General features: G+C 40.4%; 1 protein-coding gene across 4 annotated transcripts in view; it reads right to left on the bottom strand.

Annotated features, from left to right (window-relative positions):
- Positions 1-3,987: 3,987 nt before the first annotated feature.
- The window catches only part of Strbp (spermatid perinuclear RNA binding protein), a 131,034-nt gene continuing 122,804 nt past the window's right edge, over positions 3,988-12,217 (bottom strand). The window contains exons 18-19 of one of the 4 annotated variants that reach the window (XR_004387981.1): positions 6,930-7,063; positions 3,988-6,005 (exon numbers count right to left, since the gene is read on the bottom strand). Coding sequence is in view for 2 of the 4 variants with exons in the window: in XM_032903211.1 (XP_032759102.1) it covers positions 10,264-10,340 (77 nt within the window). In the remaining 2 variants the exon portion in view is untranslated. Of the gene's footprint in view, positions 7,064-9,685; positions 10,341-12,217 lie in introns of those variants that run through there. The other 3 variants (XR_004387980.1, XM_032903212.1, XM_032903211.1) reach the window with 3 other exon arrangements.

The raw sequence follows: 12,217 nt of genomic DNA on the forward strand, positions 1-12,217 counted from the left end.
TGTAATGGGCAGACACAGCCTTGTTAAAAATAAAAGGGGTGGGGCGGGGGGAATGCCTGATGCCGTCTTCCCACAGCTCCGTTTGAGGCCTTGCTCCACCCCAGTGGCTCTAAACATGACCTTCCTGGTCTGAGGCAGCACCACTCTCCCAATAGGATGGTCCATCAGATCTACTTATGAAGAACAGATGTGGCCCTCCACAGTGCAATGGAGCAACCAGACCTCTGAGCAGAGACTGCTGCTGCCCATCTCTGCTACAGCTCTGGCAACTCCCTCCATCCTTACTGGGTGTGGCAACAGCCCCCTTCTCAACAGTCACCATGAGGCTCTTGGCTGGCTGCTCTTTCACAATTTCCTCACCACACTGAAGAATAGTAATCACAAAACAGCACCCAGGGCTCTTCAAAAGGTGGTTCTGGAAAATACCTCCCACCTACTATCTCACCCTATTAACCATTTCACGAGACGTAACAGGCTGCCTTCTTCTGGTCACAGACGTCCCTGCCAAGGTCCCCTCCAGAATCCCCTCATTGCTCTGTGCTGTACCATCTGAAGGTCTGAGTCACTTGGACAAGGACTACTGCAATTCTGACTCAGCCCTTCCTATGCTCTAAGTCAACTCACCCCATGGCTCTTCTTCCCATGCTCTTCAAAACTGAAAATGGGCCCATTAGACATCAACCCTGAAACCAGGAATATGATCCCTATGAGCAGGTAGAGCAGAGCAGCTGGCTTTGGCAATTCTACTACGGAGAACAGCTCTGATTCTGCTTAGACCTCCTGACCTCCCTTTCCTGCTCCTTACACCTACCTGGTCATTTGTCATTGCTCAGTTCTCCTAGGCTGAAAACCTTATCATGTGGCATTCCCAACACTGAGCACAGCCAAAGTAGAGGGTTAAGAAATGGAGTGAAGGTTTCTCTCAGCAAGTTTATATGCTCAAGAAAGAGGACCTATTTCCAGCAGTGTAGCCCAGTCCTTTCACAGGTGATTAAAATGGACATCCCATGGCACAATTTCTTCTACACTACCCAAAGCAGCTTTTGACAGGGTGTCACTGCACAGCTAAGACTATTATGAACTCAGTCTTCCTCATGCACCACCAAAGGCTTCAGCATATGCTATCAGCATCCCACAGTCACACTTCTTACCTTGTGTTCTTCTAAAGCACCTCACCTGCCCTCCTGTAGCACCTTCACGTCAAACTGTCCACTTGTCTACTCCTAGTTGTCTTTACCCTTCTTGAACCACATATAAGTAAATAAAGATCCTTTAAAATAACTGGTAAGACTATCCATGTTTGCCTAAGGCCACCCCTTCATTGGCCTTGACATCCTGGTCCTTTGATCTTGTTTCTAGGTGACATAAGCTTTTCTGAGTTCCTCAAGTGACAATCTCCATATTTTGTTTTAACATCTCAGAGGAGGATATCCATTATTTTTTCTTAATGTAGACTCAAATATGTAGGACAGATTCTACAAAGCAGAGCCCTGTGAGAGACTACTCCAGAAAGAAGTACCACTGTGAGGATGACCCTTTGGTGACTAGCCAACACCCCCCCCCAAAAAAAGATCACATTTCTAAAAGCCCAGAATTTCTCCAAGCGCATCCACTAAGATGTACTTCATTATATACGGTTTGGGTAACATTACAAGACTATTAATATTCCACTGTGCCACTAGCAAAAAACCAGGCTTCCTAGCTTAGAGCTGATTAGCAATCCATTTCCACAGGAACCAGGGAGAACATGAGCTAGGGCAGGAAAGGGAAAAGAAGAGCTCGATTGGTTCTGTTTGTTCCATTTTATAAGGCACACACTGTATAGTCCCCAAAGTCTAGAAAAAGGATAAGTAGAATGTGCCACAAACAGAAGAAGGACACATATCAAATGGCCTTTGGGAAGTAGGGTGGTGAGGAATGCACAGGACCAGCTGAGCAGAACACAATCAAGAGCATGCAGAGTCTGACACCAAGCACTATGTAATTGAGTAAAGTCACTTTACTAATAAGAGCAAACTTCTAGGTCCTTCAGTTGCAGGACTCAAAGCTAATTCCTAGTGGAGTTTCTGTTAACCCTCAGAGCAGCACAGAAAAGTAATTTCCTCTGTGTGGCTCAATACTCACTAATTAGAAGCCACAGTGTTTTGCCACAAACAAGCAGGGTGGTTTGCAAAGACCTCTGAGGTTTTAGTTCCATGAAAAGCATTCCGTGCATCACTACATCTGCAGGACTCAGAGCAAGAAATGGAGCACAGAAAAGGAAAATGCTACAGTGCTCTGGGTTCTATCCAGATCTCTGTTCCTTTACACTGTGATGCTCTGGAACTTGGTTAGAATAAGAATCTTTCTTCCAATTCCCCCCACTGGAGCACAGCATGCTTTGCAGGAAAAGTGTCAGTTGGCAAAGATGACAGATCAGGGGCATAGATCGGATCCCCACATCTTCCTGCCCCTAAGCAATTGGATGAAGTCGGGAAGTAGCCTGCAAGCATCATGATGAGAAACAAATACATCCAAAGACCCTGCAGCTCTGAAGTCATGTTCACTGAACCTTGGGCCTAAAATGGAGGGAAGACTCACTTTCCAAATTGTCAAGTACCATTCAATCAGCATGGGTCTTTTGATGTGCTACTTTACTATATACCTAACCAGGTCTACCTCTCTATATCAGACCCCATGAGCAAACCCCTCAAACTCATGATCACCTTTCTCAAGCACAGAATAATACGTTCCCAGAAAGAAGAGCTAATGAGAACTCTTGATACTTCATACAAATAGAACAAGCTTTAGACACAAAACCTTCCTCTGTTCAACAGCCCACTTTTTCTTCATCCTATGTTTGTTAGATATCCTTTTATCATCAGTGACCCCTACCCCCCAAAAGCAAAAAATTCCTGTATTCTGTTCTGCTCAGAGATATGCTTAATACAGGCGGCCTAGAAATCAGGCCAGTGTACACTGCTGCCTTATTATAATTTGTAGCCTACTGAGCAAAAAGGAGCTTTGGTACAAAAACACAGATTTGATTCATTCCTATCTCTAGCAGTTAACCCTGAACATTAGATACATGTCTAGATCAGAAATAACAGCACCTCCAAGAGGGCTGCCTCAGAATTAGGAATGTTCCAGTGCCACACATGCCCACAATACCAAGTCTAGCAATGTTCCTTTCTCATTCCCATTCTGGGTTCTTAAATCTGCTCACTCTCCAAAATAGCTCTTCTGACCCCAAAATAGTTCCTGTCAATTTTTGTGGTAGTTATACAGTTGTCACATGAACACTGTAGATGACAATGTTATAATGTCAAAATGTTGGCCAAGCCTAAGTCCTACACAAAGGCTGCCTTTAACTGAACTATTTAGGATAGTTAGTTGTACAAAGGAAACTAGGAAGAATAATCTCAAACAAAGAAGAGGGCCAGCAATGTCCTAACTGCAACTGTGCTGAGGTCATTTACCACTGATTGCCATGCAACAGCAAAGAGAAGACGCGGACCATTCCTGTTCACCGCAATAGTGGCAATTGTTACAAATACCCCTTTGTGTAGCAATGCAGCCACTTGCACAAATGGGTAAAGTTCTAGGAAGAAAGGCCATGATCCTCCTCTGATAACTGGTCAGGGTTGTTTTGTTGTGGTTTGGTTTTTTAGATTGTTGTCGTTGTTGTTGTTGTTGGCAGGGGTTTTTTTTGTTGATGTTTGTTGTGCATGCATGCCTACATTAACAACCTTTCTTCAAATGCTGGCTAAGTGAGATGAAGAACCTAACAACAGTTTCAGCTAAGCAGGAATATGGTAACTTCTACTAGGTAACAAGTTTAACTCACCGGCCTCCTTAAAGGTGATCAATCCTTGACCACAATTTTTCTAAAATTACAGCATCTCGGAACTTTCCACTTAACTCACCTCCTACCAGCCTGGGACTCAACCTGTCCACCCTCTTCTTCTGAGATCAATCAAGTCTTTGAAAGCATGTGTGAGCCAGCACTTCCATAGTAGATAAAAGCCCTTTATTCAGTTCAGCAGCAGCAATTTACCAACAAGACACGTGTCCTTGTATTAAATAGAAACTTCCCAATTGTATCCAAATAGGTAGATAAACAGATACAGAAGAATAGACTAATAATGCCCTAAGTGTATCAGATAAAAGGAAGGCATCATATGCTGATGAGTGCCGATGTGTTCCACTGAATGTCCAAGCATGAAACAAGAACTCTTCACAGAAAATGAGTCAACAGAAATTGTTAGTATGCTTCCTATAATAATTTGTTCTTTACCAACAAACACAAAAGTGTTGAAAACTAGATTCTGGCCATTGTGGGTTTTGTAATTACTACAGTGTGGGTAGGAAACTGGAATTGGCAGGTAGATGGTCGAAGTTCAGCCCTTGTAAAATTCTAAGCACCCATAAATCCTAAACAAGTATTTATAAAACCCTGGGCTGCAAGTTGGCTGATTTAACTGCTGCAGCAGAAATATGAGCAAACCTGTTCTGCCAAGTCTGGCCTCAGCCTGGAAGCTGCCCAAGCCTATGAGCACAAAGGAGTACGCCCAACTCTACCCTGAGCAGGCCATACACCTGCTGCTTAAATCAGCATAGACTCACCTCCCTCATATCCATCCTATCACCTTAACCAGAACAGCAGAGTCAGCATTCAGAATACTTGCTGTGTGCCAGGTACCATTAAAAGCTTTGAATATATAAAGTCATGAGATATCCAAGTTCCACAGAAATGGGCTGGAGTGAGAGAAATGCTTTGGCCCAGATTCTCATATGGTTTCTATTCTATATCTCTAACTATGCTGTAAATCTTATATAACCCAAATTTACATTATGGTTCTATTTTTAAAAACTTCCAAATATCAATGCTTCAAACATTAATGGAAGCTATAAGATCCCCAATTGAAATAATAGTATGTGGAAAAGGATACTTATTTATATAATTAATCCAACATGAATTCTTTACTTAAAATAGTCTTCTGCCAAATACTATTACGAAAAGGGGAACTCATCTTAAATCGGCTGTACTGTGCTCTGTAAGTTAGGTGGTACAGAAACACACACCAGTGTTGAAATTCATCAAGATACTAGGTACTTGAGTCTGCTGTTGTCATTGACAAACCACCCATCTCCCTCCCCAAGCCTCCTAGTCACACTAAGAAATCATGATCCCTAGCTATATGACACTAGATGTTGCAGAGAATAAAGCTAAATGCAATAGCATCTGTCTGTCTCTGGGTGACTTGAGGAGGCATTAAAAGAGTGGAAATGAAAGGCAGACCATTCAGAGTGGGCTGCTTTCACATGTCACCCTTACAATGTCCCTGGTTACAGGTTCCAAACAGTTTGGGAAGAAAAACATCTCTAGCTCATTTTCCTAACGTATTACTGACTCGTCTCCTCCACTCCTATCATTAGTGAAAAATAAAAACCGGACAATTACAGCAAATGGTTTCTTATAATGGTAACACTCACCTGCCACTGAAAGAATGTAGTAAGGGTTTACATTTCCCATTGAGTTCTTTGCAGGACTATATAAAGAGCTGCCAAAAGCAGGGCTGCAGTGGTGCTGAGCTTCTCATTTTCTGACCACACACTTGGGCAGAACATGAGTGGCATAACCAAAGCAAAGTTCAGGCATAACCAGAGCAAGAATACCAGGGAAATATGCTACCTGAGGAAATCCTCAAGTAACACCAATTTCTGTGGTATTGAAAAGCCTACAAATAGTCAGTATTTTATAATTAATCTACTAAGTGAATTAATAACTTTTGCCACTGTTAATATACTATCTCCCAAAGTAGGGTATTTATTTACAACAAGGCCAATTCCATCAGCAAGGAAACATTCAGTCTTAAGATGCTTCCACTGGTCAGAGCCTCTGTTCTGATCCCCAGTCCCAGAAAAGGACCTGGCATCAGCAGGCACAGGACTGCAGTGCACTGCTCTTCTCTGCTCTGCTTTGTACAGCCTTTAACAGAAGCCGACCTCATGAACTGCAGGTTCTGTGTGGGAACAAAGTTCCAGCAGCCTTAATGCTAGCGATGAACAGAAACTGCTATAGAAAGAAATGTAAAACATAAAATTCATTTATGCATGCACGCACACACACAGCTTTAGCATATAACAACTAACAAACATAATGAGGTTTATTTGTGGGGTAAGGTTTGGCCAAATCCTTACAACCTTTTAATGAACTCTGTTCATGACTGAATATAAGAAATAATATTCTAGCTACTCAACTTAAAAAAGACAGACAGATTCCTTAAGCAGATTTGGTTTCTGCAGACTCAGTATTTGCTTTTCTTAGTCTCACTCAAAGTGATTCTTTAAATAATTAGTTTAACTCAGTCAATTACATATATTTCCCACAGTTTATAGTTTTGTCTTTGATTCTCTATTGCTTTTTTTTTTTTTTTTTTTAATGGCTTCTAGCTGTTGCTGTATTGGAGCATGCAACACAGGTCAGAGAAGGTTATCTTCTTGAGAGATTGGCACTTATACCCCTCAACCTGTGCAGCAAATGCACTTGAATTCTACAGCATGTCACCAGCATTACTGCTTCTGATATCATAGCTCCATGAACAAGAAAGAGAGTGCCCTGTCGTTTTAACTCTCCTTAGATAGTGCTCCTACAACTGAATTCAAACAGGTGCTTCTGTATGTATAAATTACATATACATTATATCCTACATTTCTATCCACATGCACTTGATTCAGTGAATGTGAAATGTTTCTCTTGAATATAAAGCATTTACAATACAAAAAAAAAATGCTGGAAATTACTATTTTACATTTAGACCATAAAAATTTAAAGTTAATGCAAGTGACATAAGACCTAAGAGATCAAATACATCATATGATTGTCATATATGCAGGTTGTGTTAATTGGTTACTGTTTTCTTTAATCAGAAAATAAAAGAGCTTACCTTTGAATACTGAGATCACAGCTTACAGTCACTATATCTCAGCCTATTTTATACAAGTGATATGGCTACGGAGGTCCGAGGAGAACGAGAATAAAGTGAGATAAACGTGCTGAAAACTGCTTAAAAGTATTAACCTGAAATACACAGAGGGTCCAACACCAGTTTTAAAAATACATTAACAAGGTATTCCCAGCTCTTCAATTAATTACGGTGACTGATTCATGATTTTTCAAACATTCACCCATTTTTTTAAAAAAAGAAGAAAAAAGAAAATGCATATCCAAGTAAAACCACTAAGTATTTCATTCCCAAGGGAAACAGTTTGAGAGATTACAAACTATTTCAGGAGCTACTTAAACCCAACCCCTTACTTCGCCACACTATGCACCGAACCTCATCGGCATGAGGTATGTTGGAAATCTATGGAGCCAATATGGGGCACAAGAGATGCGGCACTTCTGCAGCCTTAAGGGGCACAGGTTGCCAGCCACACCTCTGGTGAAGCGCCGGCCCCCACCAAAAGATATGGCTTAAGGAGGACACCTGTCTCAGATTAATTATAATACTGTTAACTGGCAAAGTCAGAAAAGTAAAAGCTCGAGTTACATGCTAAAAACGATTAAAAAGTGTCAGACGATAGCACAGCTCACAGATTCTAAGTTCTACATTGATCTGTAAACTTCCTGACAAGAGCTACACTGAAGGGCTTACATCTAGATATTGCTACATGTCCAAAAGGAGAGCTTTAAAACAGACATCGTGGCTTTGGACAAAGTATTGCTCTTCTTTAAAATTCTCAGTCATTGATTTTAAAAAGGGTTAGAGTGGTGGATCTGAAAGCTGGAAAGCCTTAGGGGTCACATTGCTCTTAAGACCAAGATATAAAATTGTCATTCAAGCCAGACAACCTGATGGTTCTAGAAGTCAGAGAAGAAATCTTGAGGGCCCAAGTGAATAATAAATGGTGCGACGCTCAGAGGCTGGCAATAGGGGCTGTCAATGAAAAAACCACCTACAGTGGAGAAAAGAGCAGAGAAGCAGAGCTGTATGTTAATCTCACACAATTGGAAGAAGCTAAGAGCTTCATTTATATTTCTCTGCTCTTTCAACTGTAAGTGGAATTTTCATTACAAAATGAAGGGTTGGGAAGGGCAAAAGGTGGGAGGACACTTAATTCATTACAGAATTTAAACAGTTGAACTTGCATGGTTACCACTTCTAACATAGGTCAACAGCTCCATTGTTTTAAGTAAAGCAGAGAAATGTAAAAGTTTGCAGCAACTGGGCAGGTTTACAACATGGTTAGTAACTTCCAACAAACAACAAAATTAAGAAAGGGAGAAGACTTGGTAGGAACCATTTGAAATGACGGCCATCATGTTGGAGAACAGCACAGCTTCCTCCTCCATCAGAGAGGGGGTGAGTTATGAAGCAGAGTCAGAGACTGCAAATGTCTTTTCTAAAGAGAAATCTCAAGGCAGATTCCAGCCTAGAGTCCAAATTTGATGAATAATTTTAAATAACAATACAACTGCAACTGCCAATTAATAGTATTTCAAAAACAGGACCACTGTAAATATTTAATTAATAAAAACTGGATACTAGCAGCCATGCTTTTTCTTCTCAGTGATGGCTCTGTTTCATCCATAGGTCAGCAAAACAAATCAATGAACATGAAAATTCCCAGCTGAAAGGGGCCCTGCTCCATTATGTCTTGCCACTAACACACATGATGAGAATGACAAGTTAAAGCTATTTTCAGCAAGTGACGAGGTTTTATTAAAGTATCACCCACCACTAGTGGAAAACAAAGGTCAAGGAAAGGAACAGATGACTGTATAATACACATTTGAGCAGCGATGCAGCACTTGTGCCCCCAGGCTCATCTCGCCTTCCTTTCCATAGGAGCCTGATACATAAGTTTAGTAAGACCACTGTCAAGTGATGGGCACTGCTTGGTTTTGAAAAGAAATTTGACAGAAAAGTAGTTACTTCCTAAGTCATTTTTAAGAATAGTGACTTACGTCTACAGTGGACTACACTCGTGCCTGAATGGGGGTGAGTACCTTAATGAAACCATTACCTTCTAGTAACATCATCAGCTTTCCAAACACAGTGAGAATGCAAGTGAGGACTTGGGTCTGCACCCTTCACAGAACAGCACAATGTTACTGGCTCCCAGTTTCCACCAGTATAATCAGGCGTCTTAAAAGTAAATGCTGACCCATGGCTGAAACCTGTCACTTTTCACAGCAGCACTCAACAAGAACTGGGACAATCGGAGAGCAAGTTTTTATGGGGATCCTGTTGCTGCTTTAGATTCTGATATCAAAGAAGAGGAAAGGAAACCCTTCAAGGATTCCAAAACAACTGCTAATCATCTATCTACATGGAAAAAGTCAAGGAGTGAACACAGAGTCTTACAGAGTGAAGAAGGCCACAAGAACAAAAGAGGGTGATTGATTAATTTATTTTTTTTAAACTTGGAAATTCGTAAACTAAGATAATCACAATCCTCCTTCCCCATCTTTGGATGGTGCCATCATTTTAATAAGCAATGCTGGGATAACAGAATGTAACCTTATCAGGGGATGCCCTTGTACAACTGGAGTACATAGAGCTTACAAAATGAATAGATTGAGAAATCATCTTTGCTTTGTTTTAGCGGCTAGCTTACAAATAAATGGGTTTCTAGGGCCAAGTTATTACTAGTTTTCAATCCCTTGAAATTTGATAACAAAACAAATCAAAAATAATAAGCTAAAACAATATTCAAACCCATATTTTATTGGCTTTAATTACACACTTCGTTATTTACAAAGTAAAGGTTTAAATGAAAAGTTTCTACTTTATTTAAAAAAAAAAAAAAATAACTACAGCCCAAATTCCAGTGCCCTGGAGCAAGCACATATCACTCAGATACCAATCAGTGACTGCATCAGGAACCAGGCAGTACTCTGTGTTACAACAAAGCAGTTTATTGTGATCAGTGTTGAGACTCTATACATCCTTCACAAATTTAACTTTACATAATCTGATACTCTCTTAAAACGTCAACTTTGAGCTGCTAGACTTCCCTACAACGAAGGGGCTGGTATAAATTATTTCCAGGAATGAGGTACCGTTTCACAGAACTGGTTTCTTTTGTTTGTTTTCAAGTTTTAGAGAACTGAATTTGCATTTGTTAAAATCAAAAAGTAGGAAAGATGTTCTTTACAAATAATTTTGATCAAGTAAGTATGTGTTCAAAGAAAGCAGGATAAAAAGGCTTTTTTCTCTAACATTCTGCATTGTACTGTATTGTTGTTCAATAGGAATGAGCTTCTGTCATTTGCTAAAAGAATGAGTAGTGGGGAACAGGATATGTTGGGAATTTCATAACGGGTAACAGAACCATTCTCTTGGGCAAACCTACAGAGAAAAGAAACGGAGAGGACTCCAATAAAAATTTCAGGTTAAGAATTCTTACAGTAATTATCATTAACCATTTCCAGATTAGTCAGCCCACTTCACACCGTTCTGGAAGAGGCCCACAGGTCTCTCACAATCAAGTGCTCTTCTATCTTAGACATGATGCTTTCTGCTCTAAAGTAAAAGGCCTGTGTCATAGAGTGACATCAGAATGACATCCGAGAGAGCAGGCATGAATTCTGAAAATCTACATCAATGCCAGTTAAACATGTGTGTCCTAAAGTGCCTAATGCATATGGCACATGACATATTAAAGGAAAAAAATGTCAGGATATAAGGCTTTCTGTGTGGGCCTCAACTCTCAGAAAGACAGCTTCAATCAAGGCACCACCAGGCATTTGTCTTCTCAGTGGCTACCATTAATTTGGCATGGCAAATCTGGAAAGATTAATTGTTTACTTAATTTGTAATTAATACGTTCTTGTGGCCTCGCAAACTCCTGCATACTAAGGAGGATTTGAAATCTACCCCTGCCTTTATGCTGATGTTTGCCCTAGGAGAAATCACAAAGCAGCAACAGCAGGTATTCAAGAGCACCAGATGATCAGAGGGAGATACCCCACATGCAACAGCTTTACAAAGGCCAAAAGACATATTTACCTTACAGCCAAAATAAAGCATTGTTTTAGTAGATTTGCATCACAGTAACATTTAAAAACCATATCTTTTATGTGAAAAATGGGGCATCAGATCACACCAGCTTTGGAAGTCAGTTATATGGCACATGGAAGAGAGGCGCCTTCTGAGGCTCAGAGGCCACAGGGTGAAAGAATGTTAAGGAAAGACCAGAGAAGAAAAATTAAAAAGACTGAGGAAAACATGAATGTAACTGAAGGTTTAAAAACCAAATTCTTTAAAGAAAAAGTCTCTAGCAATGCTTTAGTAGAATTCATCTTGTTGTTTTCTGACTGACACACAGACTCAGGCATAGCAAATAAGTCAGGTGTGCTCCATCTGGGATAACCAACTGGCCCCAATTTGTTAGGATGAGGCATTCAGGACTTTAAGAAGCTACAGAAAGGGCAAATGCCAAAACAAAAAGAGCCAGTCTGAATTCAGAAAGAAATATAGGTAAAAACAAATACTTGATCTAGTACTGAAGTATAGTTCACAATACAGAGAAGCCTGGGCCACATGAATGTGCCAAGAGATACAACCAGGCAAAGGACTTGAATCTAGACTCTGCATTTTTACCCAAACAAAACTTCCTGCAGACAATTGAACCTTGCGAAACTACTTAAATTCTAAACTTCAGTATAGCAATGTCAGAAGGACTTACAATTGTCATCAAAATAAAAATGGTAAAGCTGAGGTGTGAAGAGAAAAAGGCACAATGTGAAGGTCTGAGCTCATGTAGAGGATCCATGCCACAAAGAGCAATGCAGGAAGGACCTTTGCCTTCTGTGTGCATGCACACCTAGCTGGGGCTGTACACACACACACACACACACACACACACACACACACACACACACACACAACCTTTGCTCTCTTTTCTCATTGACAAGCATCCTATAGATGATGGCTGATTCCGTAACATACAGCACCTGAGTTACGAGAAATGTCTAAGAGCATATCACTGACTCCAAACCTACTGCCTCCATTGCCACATAAACCTCATTCAAAAGTTATCCAAAGGGCCATTAGGGTTCATTCACATATCTACTGGTATTTTTTATTTTGACCAAAACCAAAGACAAGAAACAAAAACAAAACAAAATAAAACAAAACAAAAAACTAGCAATAGGCCTAGGAGTTTCTAGCATCAGTTACTGACTTTCTGCGTAACATTGGCGATGAAACCCATCATCTCTGTG

Source organism: Rattus rattus, chromosome 5 (genome assembly GCF_011064425.1).
Source record: "Rattus rattus isolate New Zealand chromosome 5, Rrattus_CSIRO_v1, whole genome shotgun sequence".
Lineage (NCBI taxonomy): Eukaryota > Metazoa > Chordata > Mammalia > Rodentia > Muridae > Rattus > Rattus rattus.